Source organism: Helianthus annuus, chromosome 9, assembly GCF_002127325.2.
Source record: "Helianthus annuus cultivar XRQ/B chromosome 9, HanXRQr2.0-SUNRISE, whole genome shotgun sequence".
NCBI lineage: Eukaryota > Viridiplantae > Streptophyta > Magnoliopsida > Asterales > Asteraceae > Helianthus > Helianthus annuus.
In genome coordinates this window covers 92,212,015-92,232,978 of record NC_035441.2, presented here as the reverse complement: position 1 = coordinate 92,232,978, position 20,964 = coordinate 92,212,015, and the positions used below count along the sequence as shown (strand labels likewise).

General features: G+C 38.6%; 1 protein-coding gene across 1 annotated transcript; it reads left to right on the top strand.

Moving 5' to 3' along the window:
* The first annotated feature begins 19,179 nt into the window (after positions 1–19,179).
* LOC110876009 (troponin I 3-like) lies at positions 19,180–19,611 on the top strand. Its single transcript, XM_022124192.1, has one exon. The coding sequence runs from the start codon at positions 19,180–19,182 to the stop codon at positions 19,609–19,611; it is 432 nt and encodes a 143-aa protein (XP_021979884.1).
* The last annotated feature ends 1,353 nt before the right edge of the window (positions 19,612–20,964 follow it).

Below are 20,964 nucleotides of genomic sequence, written 5' to 3'. Positions count from 1 at the left end.
TCATCCTATTTAAAATGACTCGTTTATTATAATTTATAGTATTAAGAGAGATTACAATGTTTCTGATATCTACCAACTACCCACAGTATTTGTCACTCGACCGGATCTGTGACTATGGTCATACCACTATTGGCTGCCCCAATAGTGACGAATATCACTTAATTTAGGTTCGCCCACCTAAAGTGATAAAACACAGTAATGTATACAAAACCCCACATACTGGCTGTAACTTGGTGATTACATAAACTTAATCACTGTAATTATAACTTTTGAAAACATGCTTCTGAAAATAATTTGATAAAAAGAGAATGACTCACATTGCAGATTTAACACGGACAAATATGGATTAGCCTTGTTAACCTAATTCAAATAACAATGCACACAAAACCGGGTTAGTGATCAATACAGCATTTACAATAACTCACGAGATCAAATTCTCACAACGAACGACAAAGTGCGATACTTAAATATCCATCGAATTAACGACGAACGACAAAGTATAACCCTAATGTGGGCGGCACTTAAACATCCATTGGATATATTGATCGGTCGGAAAATGAATCGTAATAGCGATCGAGTTATTACCCTGTTTTGTGGCAGCACTTCGTAAATTAGTGTGTGGTGTGGATTGTTATTGCTATAATTCGACGTACACAGAGAATTCTTATGTCGTTTTAACTTCAGAAAGCAAGTGCCAATGTCTGCTATTTATACTGATTTTTGGACACGCTTACGGACCGTATGCCATTTCCCTTACGGTCCGTAAGGGAAGCAGTCTAATTATATAGGCTAGCTGGGTTCGGGACTAGCCTTGCTGACTCAACTCTTAAACGAAATTCAATTTGGACAACGAATTTTATTGATAATTATCACTAGGGTTTATCCCCCCCTGAGTTTTAGGGGCCCTGATCATGCTTCCGATTGTTCTGAAAATTTTAGGGTTTATGCAGAATCACTTGGGTGTCTCAATTTAGGGTTTTCTTATTGACTAATTAAATTAATAATTAGGATTTTTTTTATGAGAGTTGTTACATCCTCCCTACCTTAAGAAAAATCTCTTCCTTGAGATTTATTGGAATAGATGAGGGTATTTTCGCTTCATTTCTGATTCTAACTCCCAAGTGTATTCTGGCCCTCTCTTTGAATCCCATTTGACTTTGACTAGCACTAGTCGTTTGTGTTTGAGAAACTTGATTTTCTTGTCTTCTATTTGCAGTGGTTTCTCTACAAATTTCAGTTTTTTCATTTACCTCTATATCTTGAAGAGGTACTACCAGGGATTCGTCTGATAAACATTTCTTGAGATTGGATACATGAAATACATTATGTACTCCAGCTAACTCTTCTGGTAGTTGTAACCGATAAGCAACTGGTCCTATACGTTGGATCACTGGAAATGGTCCTACGTATCTTGGACTTAGTTTTCCTTTCTTACCGAATCGTACTACTCCTTTCTAAGGAGAGACTTTCAAAAGTACTTTGTCTCCTATCTGGAATTCTAGTGGCTTGCGGTGATTATCTGCATAGCTTTTCTGGCGATCTCGAGCTATCTTCAGTCTTTCCTTGATTCGAGTTATCTTGTCTGTGGTTTCTTGTACAATCTCTGGTCCTGATAATTGACTTTCTCCTGTTTCCGCCCAACAAACTGGGGTTCTACACTTGCGTCCATACAGTGCTTCGAATGGAGCAGTTTCGATGCTTGAGTGATAACTATTATTATAGGAGAATTCAATTAAGGGTAAATGGTTATCCCAATTACCACCAAAATCAATTACACATGCTCGGAGCATGTCTTCTAAAGTTTGGATCGTCCTTCACTTTGCCCGTCTGTTTGTGGATGATATGCCGTACTGAGGTTTAGTCGAGTTCCCATTGCTTCTTGGAAGCTTTTCCAAAAATGGGAAGTGAACCGACTATCTCTATCTGATACAATGGAGAGTGGAACTCCATGTAAAGATACGACCTTATCTACATACAACTTTGCCAATCTTTCCATGCTAAAGGTTTCTTTCATAGGTAGAAAGTGAGCAGATTTGGTTAATCGATCCACAATTACCCAAATCGTATTATTACCTTTTCTGGTTTTGGGTAACTTAGTAACAAAATCCATTGTTATAAGTTCCCACTTCCACACTGGCATCTCTAATTGTTGTAGTAGACCTGAAGGTTTCTGATGTTCTGCCTTAACTTGTGAACAAGTAAGACATTTAGAAACATATCTAGCTATATCCTTTTTCATTCCTATCCACCAGAAATTCTTTCTTAAATCTTGGTACATCTTATTGTTTCCTGGGTGTATAGTATACCTAGATTTATGAGCTTCTTCTAAAATCTTAGATCTTAAATTTCCCTGCTTAGGTACCCAAATTCTATTTTTGTGGAATTTCCAAATTCCATCATTTCCTTGTTCCAATTCTTTTATGTAACCTTTCATTCCTTCACCATCATCGTTGATTGCTGTTTCCTGAATCTCCTTCAATTGTTCCATTAAATCTACTTGTAGATTTATTCTAAGAGCACGGACTCGCTTTTGCTTCTCATGATACTTACGACTTAAGGCATCTGCGACTATATTTGCCTTTCATTCGTGATATTGAATATCACAGTCGTAATCACTCAGGATTTCCATCCATCTTCTTTGCCTCATATTTAACTCTTTTTGCCCAAATATATATCTTAAACTTTTATGATATGTATAAACAGTAAACTTACTTCCATACAGATAATGTCTCCATATCTTAAGGGCAAAAATTATAGCTCCTAATTCTAAATCATGAGTCGTATAATTTTCTTCGTGCTTTTTCAATTGTCTTGAAGCATATGCAATCACCTTTTTGCGTTGCATAAGCACACATCCATATCCTAGTTTTGAAGCATCACAATATATTTCAAAATCTTCAGTTCCTTCTGGTAAGGCTAAGATTGGAGCATTTGTTAATTTCTGCTTCAAGATTCTAAAGGCTTCTTCTTGTTTAGGTCCCCATTCAAACTTAATGGCTTTACAGGTTAGCTTAGTTAATGGTACAGCTATCTTGGAAAAATCCTTAATAAACCGTCTATAATACCCGGCTAAACCTATAAAACTTCTAATTTCTATTGCAGTTTGCGGAACCTTCCAATTGGTAATTGCTTCTATCTTAGCAGGATCTACGTGAATACCTTCATGATTCACCACGTGTCCTAAGAATTGCACTTCTTGTAGCCAAAATTCACACTTCGAGAATTTGGCGTACAACTTTTCTTTTCTTAACAAAGTTAAGAGTGTATGCAAGTGCTGACAATGTTCGTCCTGACTTTTTGAATAAATAAGTATATCGTCTATGAAAACAATTACAAATTTATCCAAATATGGTTTAAAGATCCTGTTCATCATGTCCATGAATGCTGCAGGTTCATTAGTTAACCCGAAGGGCATGACTGTAAACTCATAATGTCCATACCTAGTTCTAAAAGCAGTTTTAGGTATGTCTTCTTCTTGAACCTTTAATTGATGATATCCGAAGCGCAAGTCTATCTTAGAAAAGTACCTAGCGCCTTGCAATTGATCGAAAAGATCATCAATCCTACGTAATGGGTATCGATTCTTAATTGTAATCTTATTTAGCTCTCTATAATCGATACACATTCTCATTGATCCATCTTTCTTTTTCACAAACAACACTGGAGCTCCCCAAGGGGATGAGCTAGGTTGTATGAATCCTTTACTTAATAATTCATCTAATTGCTTCTTTAGTTCTAACATTTCAGTAGGAGCTAACCGATAAGGTGCCTTGGCTATCGGTGTAGTTCCTGGAATTAGATGAATTCTAAATTCTACTTCCCTATCTGGTGGTAATCCAGGTAAATCTTCTGGGAATATATCTGGGTATTCTGAGACTACAGGAATTTCCTTAAGTTCTTTACCCTTAGTACTAATGATTACTGAAATCATATATACTATTCCTTGTTTTCGTTCATAATTAGCAACTTTCATTACTGATATGAACTTCATGGGTTTACGCGGTTTATCTCCTGTAATCATGATTACTTCTCCAGTAGGTGTTTGAATTTCTATAGAGTTTTTATCACAAATAATTTGAGCATGGTTGGCTATTAACCAATCCATTCCTAACACAACATCAAATTCAGCTAATTTCATAGGTAATAAGTTTGCAGCAAATTTATGACCTGAAAGTTCTATTTCTACTTTTTGCAAAACCTGATTGATTTTACTGAATTCCCATCTGCGGTTTCGACTGTAAAAATCTGCCTAATGTACGTTAATGGTAACTTAAGAGCTTGGCAGAATAAAGTATTTATAAAACTTTGATTTGCACCGAGTCAAATAATACTTTTGCGTATACGTTGTGAACTAGGAATGTACCAGCTATCACATCTGGAATGAGCTCGGCTTCTTGAGTGGTTAGCTGGAATGCCCTGACATTCTTCTTAGTAACTCCTTCGGTCGCCTTGGGTTTGTTGTCTACTGGTTTGACTAATTTAGGACATTCTGTTTTGAAATGTCCGGCTTCTCCACAATTGTAACAAATTATGGATTTCTTTCTGCAGTTTTCTTCACGATGTCCTATAGTTTTGCAAAAATTGCAAGTTATATCACATCTTCCGAAATGTTTCTTTTTGCAAGTTTTGCAGAATGGCAGAGTTGAAGATTGCCCTGCTCCTCTTTTCTTGAAATTACTACTATTACCCACCCGAAATCCTTGGGTAATTTTCTGAGCTAGTTCCTTTTTCCTGTCTTCATCTCTTGTGCGTACCAGTTCATCAGTTAGGGTATTAGCTAATTCTACTGCATCGTCAATAGTGCGAGGTCTCGCAGCTTTAACGATATTGCGAATTTCGCTAATTAATCCCCAAATATAGCGAGAAATGAGTACCGGTTCGGGCGAAGCCAGTGTTGGTACCACTCTAGCATATTCAAAGAATGTCGAAGTATAACCGCGACAATCTACACCTATCATCCGATGATTTAGGAACTTATTTGCCATTTGTTCCTTTTCATACTTAGGACAGAATTTTCTTTCTACAAGATTCTTAAATTCTTCCTAAGTCATAGCATAAGCCCTATTTCTTCCTTTAGCTTGTAACACAGTGTTCCACCATTCGAGTGTTCCTTCTTTAAAAAGATTTGATGCGTACATAACCTGATCATTTTTGGCACACTTACTTATTGCAATGACTGCTTCGGTTTTCTCTAACCAACGCAGTGAGGCAGTTGCCCCTTCATTGCCTGCAAATTCAGTGGGTTTACAAGCAAGGAATTCTTTGAAAGTGCAACCAGGTGTTGCAGCTTTCAGTTTCTTAGGGAGCGGCGTATGCTGGGATTCATTATCATGATTAACATGATTATTGCCCACATTTATACTATTACTGAAGTTATCTTCAGAAATACGTTTACTAGGAATGATGTGTTGCGGTTCGATTGGACTTTTTACAGCAGCAACGATTGTTGGAATAGCATTGGCTATCCCTTGAGCAACAATATTTTCAATATCTTGCCTAGTCATATATTGATCCCCTGGATGTTGATCCGACTGATTAACCTCATTTACCGGTTTATTACCAATGTTTGCCATCTGATAATATATATATAATATTTATTAGTATCCGATAAATAGCAATAAAAAAAAACAATCAGATAATTTATAATACATGTATAGTCAAACTATCGATTTCTCGATTCGATTTTATATCGGTTATAGTATGCCTCACTACACACCCATATCTTACAAAGTTTTATTCGTAGGTATTTACAGACTGATTTCGCTATTACTTTTACTACATAACTATAGTTTTACCATCCTACTATCTTTCATCACTTGTCGTCCTAAAAACGAAATTCCCTTTCATCATACTTCCAGGCAATTTGTCCCCCTATCTCCCTGATTCTGTTTCCCACATCCATCAATTCTTCACAAAAATGGCGAAGTTCAGCCATATTTTCATTACTCATTGGTGGATTAGGTAGGGGTTCTGGATCGAATTGTGGAAGATAGGAATAAGGATCGTTGACAATATTTTGAAATTGCCAATCATTCGTCCACCATTCATCCATTCCTATAGGTTGGGAGTGAATTATTGGTTCTGGGATTGCTGGTTCAAAATTCATAGGGAGTTGATTCTCAATAGGATAGGTAAAGATATTAGTATTGACAGGCTGAATAGTCTCATAGCTTTCCAATAGAAAGTCTATTTCCTCCTGAAAAGTTATTCCCTGATTTTGATTGGAGCTCTCTCCAATTTCCATCTGACTTGGTCTAGAACCTTGTCCAACTTCCATTTCTATTTCCTTAGAATATTCCTCAAACTGCATTCCCATTTGCCTAGAATCTTCCTTGATTTCAGTTTCCATCTCCTGCTGTTTACAACTTTCCTTGGATACAGTTTCTTTTCCTTTTTCTAAAGGATTGTTTATTTTAGGAAGTTTGTAGCTGGCTTTTTCCTACGTATACGACTCCCCCATACATAATTCTTTCTTTTCTTTCGTTTTGGCTTTGTCAAAGGTAGAGCATTGAATTCTACAGGTTGTTCCACATCAGGAAGATATTCAGTAATTTCTTTGGAAACTTCTATATTCACCGGGTAAAGATTGAGGTTTTGAAAAGCTTCAGATATCTCACTTATGCTATGTAGCATATATGCACAAAAATGCTAAGTCAAAATTTTGGAACAAAGTTTAACAAATAAACATTAAAGTTTTATTGCACACTATTTGTACAAAATAACAGGAAAGAACACACTCAGATTTATTTATTTATTTACTGGGAAGTGTTATTACTAGACTTAGGGTGTTAAAGATCTGCATGTTCTGCTACAGTGGCTAGCATATACAAATTTGCCCATTTCTCATCTAGCTTGTCTTCCCAAGGTGATTTATTGATTAATTCCTGGGTTTCCTTTTTAATCTTCTTTTCTCGGATTTGTTCTTTACTTTTCTTAATAATCATAGTCCTTTTTCTAGGAGAAAGTGGTTTCTCATATTGTGCTTTTCGCACAAATATTCCTTCTTCAGGAATTGCAGGGAGTTTTGAAGATTTGGTTTGGGATAAACTTCCCTCTTCGTTGACTGACCTATCTAATTTAAGATAGATATTTAGCAGCTTTTGCTTACCCATACTGTAACTAACAAATAGTCAGTTTAATAAAACACATAATCACATAATAGTAATCAGGAAAAATTAAGTATTTCTAAATACTTAATTAGCTTAACTCAGTGGCTCTGATACCACCTTATTTCTGTCACGACCCCGACCCGGTTTGACCCGTTTCAGGAGCCGCGGAACAGAAATCCCGTGATATCTATTTAATTGATTTTAGCAGCGGAACTTTATCATTAGGATCTTTTTAAAGCTAAAACTTTTCCAGACTATTTTATTTCACAACTCCGGATATAAACCCGGTAATTTACAATAACATGATTTCACTGAGAAATCTTTATTTTTACAAAACATATTTATTTATTTTATAATGAGCCACTTTCTTAAGCTTGAAATGCTCGCTAGCATTTTTCCTGAATTACAATAGATCACCTGAAACATATTTGAAAAAGATTTTGTCAGCGGGAAATACTGAGTGAATCATCCTATTTAAAATGACTCGTTTATTATAATTTACAGTATTAAGAGAGATTACAATGTTTCTGATATCTACCAACTACCCACAGTATTTGTCACTCGACCGGATCTGTGACTATGGTCATACCACTATTGGCTGCCCCTAGGGCTGTAAATGAACCGAACATTCAGCGAACAGTTCGTGAACCGTTCGGCGGGAAGTTCGTTTACGTTCGTTCGTTTAATAAACGAACGAACATGAACAAGAAATTTCGTTCGATTAGTTAAATGAACGAACATGAACAGAGGTCTCGTTCGTTCGATTGTGTTCATGAACGTTCGGTAAGGTGTTCGTGAACATGTTCGTGAACATTCGTTGATTTGCGTTCGTTTATGTTCGTATGTTTGTGTTTTCATTGAAGATCTTTGTACTTTCTTATATTTTATTTGTACTTTTTATATTATTAAACTTTTATTTATTTTATTACCCTCACAATTAAATTAGGAAACCCACTCTCACCTTGTTTATGTATTATTTCCCTTTCATTTCTTATTATTTACATCGACGAATACGATCGACCTCCGTTCCACAATAAGGGATTCAGGTTCGAGTGCTACTCTCTGGGCCATCTATCTTTATCCTTCGTCGTGTTCGCCAAATTTATTTGTGTTCGTTTGTGTTCGTGAACCGTTCGCGAACACACTCATTTCCTTAATGAACGAACACGAACATAAAATCTCGTTCGGTAAGTGTTCATGAACCGTTCGTGAACACATTTATTTCCTTAACAAACGAACACGAACAAGGCCTTGTTCGTGTTCGTTCGGTTCGTTTACAGCCCTAGCTGCCCCAATAGTGACGAATATCACTTAATTTAGGTTCGCCCACCTAAAGTGATAAAACACAGTAATGTATACAAAACCCCACATACTGGCTGTAACTTGGTGATTACATAAACTTAATCACTGTAATTATAACTTTTGAAAACATGCTTCTGAAAATAATTTGATAAAAAGAGAATGACTCACATTGCAAATTTAACACGGACAAATATGGATTAGCCTTGTTAACCTAATTCAAATAACAATGCACACAAAACCGGGTTAGTGATCAATACAACATTTACGATAACTCACGAGATCAAATTCTCACAACGAACGACAAAGTGCGATACTTAAACATCCATCGAATTAATGACGAACGACAAAGTATAACCCTAATGTGGGCGGCACTTAAACATCCATTGGATATATTGATCGGTCGGAAAATGAATCGTAATAGCGATCGAGTTATTACCCTGTTTTGTGGCAGCACTTCGTAAATTAGTGTGTGGTGTGGATTGTTATTGCTATAATTCGACGTACACAGAGAATTCTTACGTCGTTTTAACTTCAGAAAGCAAGTGCCAATGTCTGCTATTTATACTGATTTTTGGACACGCTTACGGACCGTATGCCATTTCCCTTACGGTCCGTAAGGGAAGCAGTCTAATTATATAGGCTAGCTGGGTTCGGGACTAGCCTTGCTGACTCAACTCTTAAACGAAATTCAATTTGGACAACGAATTTTATTGATAATTATCACTAGGGTTTATCCCCCCCTGAGTTTTAGGGGCCCTGATCCTGATTCCGATTGTTCTGAAAATTTTAGGGTTTATGCAGAATCACTTGGGTGTCTCAATTTAGGGTTTTCTTATTGACTAATTAAGTTAATAATTAGGATTTTTTTTATGAGAGTTGTTACAGATGGGTTTGTAAAGGAGAAGATCTATGTTGAGTATGAATGGTGTCCTCATAGGTGTGGCCGATGTTGTGTTTGGCCACAATGCGGATAGCTGCCCTTTGCAATCTTCTAAAGTGTCTTAAGACAGACCTCAACAGAGCAAGTTTCCTGGTTATGACAAGAAGATGAAGTAGCCGATTCAGGATGGTGGACCTTCAAAGCGGCAACCTATTGTGGATGAAGATGGGTACACTAATGTGCAAGGTAAGAAGGCAGCTAGGAAGGTTGGGTTTAATGTCAATAAACCAAAGCAAAAGTTTGAGTATAGGCCTATTGTTCCTAAGCCGAAGGGTATAAACAAGGTAACGAAAGCCGTGGAAAACTTTGTATCTTCTAACCCGTTTGATGTGCTGAATGATACGGTTCCGGATAACAACGCTGGGAGTTCGAAGGGAGGGGATGGTAGAGTTCAGGATTCGGATGATGAAGAGGTAATTGAAGGTTACAATGAAATGGATGACTTTATGATGGAAGGCACTCGTAAGTCAAGCAATACAGGGGCAAGCACTCCTGATCCATTGGTGTCCAATGGTTAGCTTAGCTACATGGAACATTAGGGGGTTGAACCGCCCCCTGAAACAAACAGAGGTTCGCCAACTTCTTCATGATAGTAATCTTAGTCTTTGTGCAATCCTTGAATCTCATGTTGATGTTGCTAAGCTTAGTAAAGTGCGTTCGGCTGTTTTTCGTCGTTGGGATTGGACGTCGAACGGGAATTGTTGTGTTAAAGGTACTCGTATTATCATAGGGTGGAACCCAGAGGTGTTTGATGTCATGGTCTTGGCTCAATCATCCCAAGTTATTCATTTACAGCTTGTGTTTAAAGATGACAAAAGGATTCTATTCTGTTTAGTTGTATATGCGGATAACTACTATGTCACTAGAAGGGATCTTTGGGCTCAATTATCGTTGCATAAGCATATGGTTGCAGACAAACCATGGATAATCATGGGTGACTTTAACTCGGCTCTCTTTTTAGAGGATAAATCTATGGGCACGTCTGCTATTTCAGTGGGTATGCGTGATTTTCAGGCTTGCATTTCAGCAATTGAAGTTATGGATGTTAATCGCTCGGGTCTTCATTTCATGTCACACCCCCAAAATCCACCTACGGAGTATCACCGCTTGGGAGCGTGACTGATCAGGATCAAGCCACCAATCATATAGAACAACATATATATAATAAAAGTAATTGCTATTAAACCAAACCAAATCCATATGAATGGTGTTCCAAAAACATAAGTAGGTTATCATTGTTTAGCGGAAGCGTATAATCAAAACCCAGCATAATTAATGTATCAAATGTCATAAAGTGTTTATCAAGACAATCACGATCCAAGCCCACAACGACCTGCTCCTCCCTGTGCAAGCTCCATATACCTAACGACCTGCAAGGCATGTAACAGAGGATCAACAACTAGTTGAGCGAGTTCACAGAAAGTAAATGCGTAATAGTAAGTTCGTTTGTAACATGTGGCTCTACTGGGCCGGTAGTACGTTCTATTGGTGGGGGCTTCCCATGTCGTATAACCACTAGACTATTCGTAACCATAAGTATCCTTCACAACCGAGGATAGTAGTAAGTATAAATACACGTAGGTTTTACGTGAGTATCCTTCACAACCGAGGATAGTAATAAGTATAAGTACACGTAGGTTTTACGTGAGTATCCTTCACAACCGAGGATAGTAATAAGTATAAGTAGACGTAGGTTTTACGTGAGTATCCTTCACAACCGAGGATAGTAATAAGTATAAGTACACGTAGGTTTTACGTGAGTATCCTTCACAACCGAGGATAGTAATAAGTATAAGTACACGTAGGTTTTACGTGAGTATCCTTCACAACCGAGGATAGTAATAAGTATAAGTCTACGTAGGTTTTACGTGAGTATCCTTCACAACCGAGGATAGTGAGTAGCATAAGTATGTGTCCTGCACAACCGAGGACAGTGGTATGGTAGTCTAGTATTAGTGTCAGTACGAATCTATTCAACCTTAACCCTTCAATCCCATTCCCTCAACCCGGGAATCCCATGCCTTGGTAAGAGTGTGAACTCACCTTGGTTTGCTCGGTATGCTAGATTATGCACTCACAAGTAATTAGTTAAGTCCTATAACGTGCAGGTATACACAATCAGTCCAAGATCATAAAGATTCGCATGCAAGTTCATATCAGATATTGCTTGGCAGTTAACATCATGCACCACATAAACAGGTTGTCACATTCATAACATTCATGTTTCACACACGTGTCTTTCACAGTTTGCTGTAATATCGTTATTCATTAGCATGCTCGACAGAACCATGTAAACTAACGGGAGTTGACAACCCTTAGAATTCACATACTAACAATGTTAATACATTAAGACAAAGCACCTCAAAGAAAGTCGGACAAGTATAACACTCCTAAAAGTTGGACATCATGCTTCACATTAAAAGTCGGACATCATCATATATATATCATTCAATACAAAACCTCGGACAACATGCACATATTAAAAGTCGGACCTAGGGGCTTGCTCCTCTTAAAACTCGGACAAGAGAGTCCCCACTTCACAAAGTCGGACTAGGTGGGGGGGGTTTCCCCACAAGGAAACTCGGACCTCTTGGACACTAGATAAACTCGGACACACACCATGTGTTAAAGGTCGGACCATAAGGGTCATGAAACTCGGACCCCTATGCTTTGATTTAAAAGTCTTTGATTTAAAAGTCGGACAATGGGTGAGGCTACATAACTTGGACCATAGCATAAATAAAGGTCGGACATACTCCCCCCCCCCACTTAACATTCAAACTCGGACCCTGTTTGCTAAAAATATTCGGACCAAAAGTTCATGATAAACTCGGATCATGTGATGTGCACTGAACTTCGGACTATCATTAAAATGAAGTAAACATCGGACCTTTACATGTATAAGAAACTCGGATAACTATGATCATCATAAACTCAGACAACTAAATCAATCATACGAGTATTTCAAGTTCACAGTTACGTTTCTTCTACAACAGTTACGTTTCAACGCTCATTCCAAACCCTAGTTCATGATTTACACAATGCAAGATCAAAATCAATCAACTGGTACTTAACAATCAACAATCATCCCAAGAACCATCTATCAAGCATGTAACTAATCATCATCATCATCACAATGTTTCTGAATCAAATTAAAAACACAGAATATTATATGAAAACTAGGGTTTACACATGCTACAAGAATCAAGAATAGATGACAATCAAACAATCAATAAACAATGATTAAGCAATTACCTTGATTGATTCTAAATGGATTGAAGGATTAAACTTGATGCAAAAGACTTGTGAAACCGAGAGTGATGAGAAGATGGTTGTAGAGAGGATTAGAGGATGTGAGGGTACGTGTTTTGATTCTTGTGATGATTAGTGAATGATTAGGGAAAGAGATTAGGGTTTTAAGTTGTTAAAGTTTCACTAATCACTCTACACACCCTTAATTATTACATTTTACACAAGCACCACATCTCACAACAATTTCATAGTTTCACCACCAAGTTTATGCATTTGGCAATTCTTTCACAATTAACACATAACCATATATAGTCACATAATACCGTTTCATTGCATCAAACGTATACACTTTCAAAGCAATCAATTGTGCAAGTAAACAACTAAATAATAAATGAACGTGCAATAAATGCGAATTAGAATCTTGGAAATTCGAGTTGTCACATTTCACGTGGACTCAAAAGCCCAAGAAGGGTATTGGTTTACTTAAGAAAATTGATAGGGTCATGGCTAATGTCCATTTTGTTGCTGATTTTCCGAATTCGGTGGCTGTCTTCCATCCATATAGGCTTTCAGATCATACTCCATGCATTCTAAAATTCCAATGGGCTTCTAAAACAAAACACAAACCATTTAAGTTTTCCAACTTTTTGGTTCATAAGCTGGATTTTATAAGTATTGTCAAGGAGGTTTGGGATGTTAGAGTTAACGGGGTATATCAATTTCGGGTTGTGAAGAAGCTCCGCCAGCTAAAGTCTCCTCTTCGGGCTTTGTTATTCAGGCAGGGTAATCTCCACAAGAAAGTCATAGAGTTACGTGGCAAGTTGGATGATATTCAAAAGGATATTGATAAGGATCCCATGAACACGAACCTTAGAGCTCGAGAAACTAAGTTAACGGCTTCCTTTCAGGAGGCATGTCTTGATGAGGAAAGGTTTTTGAAACAGAAAGCTAAAATGGAATGGTTAAGGGCGGGGGATTCGAATACCGCTTATTTTCATGCAGGTGTGAAAAGTAGGAATCACCGAAGCCGGATTGAAGTTATTTCGGATGCTAATGGTATTATGTATGAGGCCGACAATGTTCATTCAATTTTTGTGCAACATTATGAAAAGTTTTTGGGTTGTCAAGATGATATCTCCATGCAGCCGACTCCGGATCTTTTTTCTAAATGGGTAAACCCGATGGATGCTTCTCATATGGTTCGTCAGGTTACGAGGGAAGAGGTTAAGACCGCCATGTTTTCCATAGGAAATGACAAGGCCCCGGGTCCAGATGGGTATACTACTGCTTTTTTCAAAGCTGCTTGGCCGATTGTAGGGCATGATGTTTCAAATGCAGTCATTGATTTTTTCTCTACGGGTAAGTTATTTCGTGAACTAAATCATACTCTGATTGCTCTTGTGCCGAAGAAGTCTTCCCCAGTTATGGTTACCGATTACCGTCCTATTGCGTGCTGCAATGTTCTTTTCAAGTGTATTACTAAAATCATAGCCGATCGTATTAAAGGAGTGCTCCATCAAGTTGTTAGTATCAATCAATCTGCGTTTATTCCAGGTCGAAAGATTTCAGATAATATTCTGTTGACTCAAGAACTCATGCACAACTATCATAGGCATTCGGGTCCCCCCCGCTGTGCGTTTAAGGTGGATATTCAGAAGGCTTACGATACGGTTGACCGGAGTTTTCTGAAAAATGTTCTCATTGGGTTTGGTGTTCATGCCAAAATGGTCGAGTGGATTATGGTTTGCGTTTCAACAACTTCCTACTCCATTTGCATTAATGGAAATGTGCATGGGTATTTTATGGGCAAGCATGGTTTACGTCAAGGTGATCCGCTATCCCCTTATTTATTCACGCTTGTTATGGAGGTTTTAACGTGTATTCTTCAGCATACTTCTCGTATAGATGCTTCGTTCAAATTTCACAACAAATGTGAGAAACAACGGACTATTAACCTTTGTTTTGCAGATGATCTTTTCTTATTTGCGAGAGGTGATGTCAATTCAGCTAAGTGTATTATGTCTTCTCTTACAAATTTTGCTAACATGTCTGGATTGTTGCCTAGTGTTCAGAAAAGCACAGGGTTCTTTTGTAATGTCCCTTCTCATATTAAGGACCATATTTTGGCTATTATGCCATTTGAGGAGGGAATGCTTCCTGTTCGTTACTTGGGTGTCCCTCTTATCTCATCAAGACTTCTATATAAAGATTGCAGTGTTTTGGTGGAAAGGTTAGATCAACGTATTATGAGCTGGAGGAATAAGCTTCTCTCTTTTGCTGGTAGGCTACAGCTTATAAATTCGGTCCTTTCATCGATGCATGTGTACTGGTCCTCTGTTTTTATCCTTCCATCTCGGGTTATTCTAGAATTGGAAGCGAAAATGCGGAATTTCTTATGGTCTTCAGAAGGCTCGTTTCATAAAGGTAAGGCGAAGGCTTCGTGGAAGTCAGTTTGTGTCCCCAAGTTTGAAGGTGGTTTGGGTATTCGGCGAATTGGGGATGTAAACAAAGCTCTTATGATCTCTCATATTTGGAGTATTTTGGTTAAACGAGAGTCCTTATGGGGTGCTTGGATTCATTCGTATAGGCTAAGGGGTAAGAGTTTTTGGATATGCAAATCTGTTTCTAATTGTTGTTGGAGTTGGCGTAAACTCTTACAACTTCGGCCTACTATTAGAGATTTTGTTTGGTCCAAGCTAGGTGATGGTAGCACTACTTCAGCATGGTACGATTACTGGTGTCAAATAGGGCCGTTGGGTAATTTTATCTCGCCTCGTTCCATTGCTACTGCTGGTTTTGATATTACATCTACAGTGCAAGCGGTTCAGCTTAATGGTGTTTGGCGTTGGCCGGTTGCTTGGCGAGATTTGTTTCCGGTTCTAAACCACATTGATCATGTGCAGACGATCCCCAATAAACGTGACCAGTTGTTGTGGAAGGATGGTAATGTTTTTTCGGAGCATTCTTCTTCTCGAGTTTGGCAATCGCTTCGGCATAGGAACCAAGAAGTCGATTGGGTTAATCTTGTCTGGTTTCCGCATTGCATTCCAAAACATGCTTTTTTTATGTGGCTGGTTATCCGAAGGAAATTATTGACTCAGGATAAAATCCTTCAATGGGATATCTCGAGGAGGAAAAACATGAATAGGATGTGTTGTCTTCTGTGTTATGCGGATGTTGATTCACACTCTCACTTATTTTTTGAATGTAGCTATTCCTTGCAAGTGTGGAATTTGGTTCGTTCAAAAGGTGGTATGGATAGTGTTGGGCCTTTTTGGGATGATATTGTTGAATGGATGGCTGCTCGAGCTCGCTCAAAATCGGCCGCTAATTATGTTAGTAAGCTGGTGCTCGCTGCTGCATTCTATTTCATTTGGCAGGAGCGGAACTCAAGACTCTTCAAAAACCAAACAAGGCCTCCGGATGTACTGAGTGATGCAATTCTGCAAACGGTTCGTTACAAGCTAATGGTTGTGAAGTTCAAGAACACGGTGAAGGTGCGAGAGCTGCTAGGCACTTGGGAGATTCATGATATGTGACACCCCAAGAACAACCAGGAAAACCTCGCAACTTAACTAACTCCTTAGTAACCACGTGCTAAATTTCGGGACGAAATTTCTTTCAAGTTGGGGATGATGTGACACCCGTAACTTAGAGGTAAAACCGTTCGTTTCGCTTTCGCAAAATAATTATATACTTATCTTATTCGACGAATTAAATTATAGATACCCTCCCCTCTTTATCAAAGTCTCAGATTCTTGTGCACTCTCTATTCCGGTTAGTATGGCTCTTGTATGTTATGTGTGTATTATGTTTATCTATGCAAGTCGTTCACTAGGATAAAGTTCGTAATGATTACATGATGATTTGTTATGAGTATACGATGAGTATGATGACTGTATGAGATAATACATGATCGAAACTGTTGTGGATTTAATAGTTACTATTTTGTTTAATTGTGTGAGTCCTTATATTCTACTTGGTCCAATTAAAAGTGTCCACCAAATTTTACAAATTCAAGATATATCAGTAGTCTAGCATGATGGTCTTGATTTAAACAAAAAGTGGGTCTTGAACAGGTGGCGGCCATGTGTATTTAGATAATCTAGGCAATTTTGTTATGATAATGATTATGGTTCAGTGGTGATTGATAGATGAATAAGGGTTGGTAATGTGAGTCAAGACTTTGTTATATAATTGGACCTTTACTGCATGATCAGATGATGCACATGGGATGTCAACATGTAATGAATATTACATGTGATGACAACAATGGATTTAATTGAATCAAGTGGCCGACAACTTATTCTTTTTTTTTCAATTCACTTTACATGCAAATCTTGCTTTTGGAATGATATAATTAATGCATTCAATGTTAACCAAAGACCACCCAAACGCATCTGATTTGGCCACAATACATCGAACAGTGTAAACAATTAAAGGTTGGACTAAATTAATGAATGGGCCGACAATTCATGTAATCGCTCGGTATTGGGTCTCGCTTAATCACCGGGCCGCACGCTCCTGTTGGTGGGCTGAAGGTGAATGGGGTTCACAGCTGGCCCAAATCGCATACATGGGTTTTGCGAGAATAATATTGACAATATAGGGATGTTTGTAATATGCTTGGGTCTGTGAACTTATATGTTGTTTAATTAGATGAGTTAGCTTATAATGGCTGCATATATTTGGTTGATAAGGGTTTGAGGTTGAGAAATTTATAATTATGCACTACAAAGATTTAATGACTATATCATACATCGATCTCGAACAACAGTAAGATAATTATACATGATGCATTTGAATTAGGGGAGTTAGTTAGTGGGCCGAAGCCTTAATACACGTGGATCTAATTATTAGTGTTGGTATACACGTAGATATGTAGTGGGCCGGGGCAGGTTAGGTACTTTTGGTTGGGCTTGGTGCGAGTATAAAGTGTATGAAATATTATTGTTACATGCAGATTCGTGGGTATAAGTTGTGAACTGTTTATGTGAGTTAGTATGATTATGGAATTGTATTGTGAAAATACATATAAACTGAATACTCATTGTAACCTATATGATAATGCGTGCCATATTTGCCTACCATATGTGGAAAATATACATCAAGTAAGTGAATTCTATGCAAACAAAACTAATTATTATTGGTAACCATACTAGGGTCCGGGTGACTAACAGGGAACAAGTAACCTTACGTAACATAATCTACCGAGCAAACCAAGGTGAGTTCACACAACCAAGGCATGGGTTCCCAGGGTGGGAATGGGTTGGATTATTTATTTGTGTTTACCTAGCACATTGAACTTAGTTATATGGTCCTCGGGTGAGGAAGGCTTATTGATAAGACACAACTAGACTAATGGTACTAAATTGAACTGATCTTCGCACACACGCCAGGGTTGGCCGCGATATTATGACTAATCTTCGCACACATGCCTAGGAAGGCCGCGAACTATACTCTAAACTTCGCATACATGCCAGGGTGGCCGCGATACAAACATACCTAGTCTAGAATACTTGGAAACTTTCCCTAATCTTCGCATACATGCCTGGAGGGCCGCGATACGAACCATTACGATACATGACTTAATGAACGAACATAAGGCTTACTTTCCTATTACTATTGCTGAACTGTTTACTGTGAACTCGCTCAACTAGTTGTTGACTCTCTGCTGCATGCCTTGCAGGACCTTAGGTACTTATGGAGCTTGCACAAGGAGGAGCAGGTCGTTGTGGGATACGGATCGTAGACGTTATGATAAACAATTGAACTTATAACTTTACCTTGGGTTTTCATATTATGCTTCCGCTACTTAATTTACGTTTTGTTGAACATCAATCATGTCGTGATGAATTACATTAACTACTTTTAATATTGAACGCTATGTTCGATATGATTGGTGGCTTGATCCTGGTCAGTCACGCTCCCAAGCGGTGATACTCCGCAGGGGGATTTTGGGGGTGTGACAGATTGGTATCAGAGCCATTGGTTATAGAGAACTTGGTTTTAATATGGGAAAAACGTTTTTATTAAAACCAGACTATAACCAGAACAGTGCTCTCAACGATCCACAACGACGCTTCGCTCCACGTGCAAGACTCGACATCCTAGGTAATAAGGTTTATGTTTATTGCCTACTTGCTAGTTACATAGAATTTTGCTCATGTTATGCTTAGATAAACGTAGCGCCTGTTGATTGAAAACTTGTGTGCTTACCCTTTCCTGTCATTCTTTTCTTCCCTTTCTGCGTCAATACCCTCTTTTGATACGTTGTGAGTGTGCATTCTTTCGTTTAACTTGCGTTACTTCATCAACTCAACAAGCATGTCTGCACCGTCCGCATCTTTCGACAAATCCCGGGCGCCAGGGAAGGCACCCGCTGCTACTCACTCACCCCCGCGTCAGGTGGAGACGCGTGCGGCTTATAGGAAGAGACTCGCGCAGGGCGGGGAGTCGTCCTCCCGACCTACGCATGCATTACCAGTTAACTCGCTCAGCGCCCAGGCCGAGTCGGCTGTGAGTAAGGCCCTCCGAGATTATAACCAGATTCTAATAGGACAAAACCAAGTCTTAATGGAGCAAAATCAGAAATTACTAAAAAAGGTTGATACCCTAGGAGGGCGAGTGGAAGCTCAGGAGAAGCAGATACAGGAACTTAATAGGAGAACTACTGATTTGAAGGTAGAAGCCCTAAAAGGGCGCGAGGTACAAGGTCTGATACTGAGAGACGCTCGAGTGGATCATGAAAGGCTTAACTCGCATGCCGAAAGGATAGGTATGATGGATTGGAGGGTCCATCAGTTGGAGGAAGCCCGTTTCGCACCTGAACCCGAGCCAGCTCCAGTCCCGGCACCTCCAGAACCAGAGGCGGAAGAGTCTGATGAAGAGCCTGAAGAGGAGGAGGAAGAGCCGGAAGAGGAGGAAGAAGAGCCAGAGGAGGTCTCGGATAATGACGGAGACGATGATGATGGGAGTGACCTCGGGGATGGAGACGTGGACGACTGACTTGTCTTTCACTCGTATATCTAGTTATTCTTTTTCTTTTCAGTTGTTTTCGTGCAGACACTCGTGGTGATTAAAACTTTTGCGAATATTCGATGTAGTGACTTATATGGGTTAATTTGAATGGATTTTCTTATTTTATTGTTTTAGGGATATTTCTTGTACTGAGTTGTCACCTTACCTCTTTTTCCCCTTGCACTACAAGAGTCACATCTTTGACTCTACAACAGTTACCTTAATTATGGTAAACCTCTCGCTAGCCTTTGTACTAACCGGTGCCTATTGGTCGATGCAATGCCTCTTGTTCAAGTTCATTGGAACTCCCATCGTGGCCCAGAGTTCACCTAGAAACAAGTAAATCAAAGGAAACGCAAGTATCCCCAGTTGTGCAAGGAACGTAAGTCTACTACTGAAGCTACAATGGAATTTCGGGACGAAATTCCCAATCAACGGGGGAAGGATGTGACACCCCAAGAACAACCAGGAAAACCTCGCAACTTAACTAACTCCTTAGTAACCACGTGCTAAATTTCGGGACGAAATTTCTTTCAAGTTGGGGATGATGTGACACCCGTAACTTCGAGGTAAAACCGTTCGTTTCGCTTTCGCAAAATAATTATATACTTATCTTATTCGACGAATTAAATTTATACTTATATAATTTATAGTGTGCAAATGTGTAGTCGAAAGCAAATCCGTATTGTGTTGAACTGACCCGAAGCGTTTGAACCTAAGCACATGTCTCGTTTGTTGATTCAACCCACTCGCGTAACTCGAAACTTATGAGACCCGAACTATAGCATGAAGATTATACATGTGTATTAGTTGAATAATTGTATATTTATGTTAGTTGATTATATAATAATAATAATAATAATATCAAAACAACAATTCCTTTGTTGTACGCATGATTATCGGCCAACACTCTCAATTCCTTTGGGTTAGCAGCCAAAACCTTCATATGGGGCTCAAGCCCATATCGGATTCTATTCCTAATCCGTTACAAATTGTGAAATCCTTTTATTAGATAAAGTAAACTGCATGATAAATAAAACATATATATATATCCTAACTTATTACTCCAACCCTAGCACATTCTCCTACCTGTTTTCGGCGAACGGCAGTAGATACCCTCCCCTCTTTATCAAAGTCTCAGATTCTTGTGCACTCTCTATTCCGGTTAGTATGGCTCTTGTATGTTATGTGTGTATTATGTTTATCTATGCAAGTCGTTCACTAGGATAAAGTTCGTAATGATTACATGATGATTTGTTATGAGTATACGATGAGTATGATGACTGTATGAGATAATACATGATCGAAACTGTTGTGGATTTAATAGTTACTATTTTGTTT

Excerpts from the sequence above, each read along its gene's own strand:
- LOC110876009 (XM_022124192.1), top strand. The coding sequence starts at position 19,180 with ATGGAGCAAAATCAGAAATTACTAAAAAAGGTTGATACCCTAGGAGGG.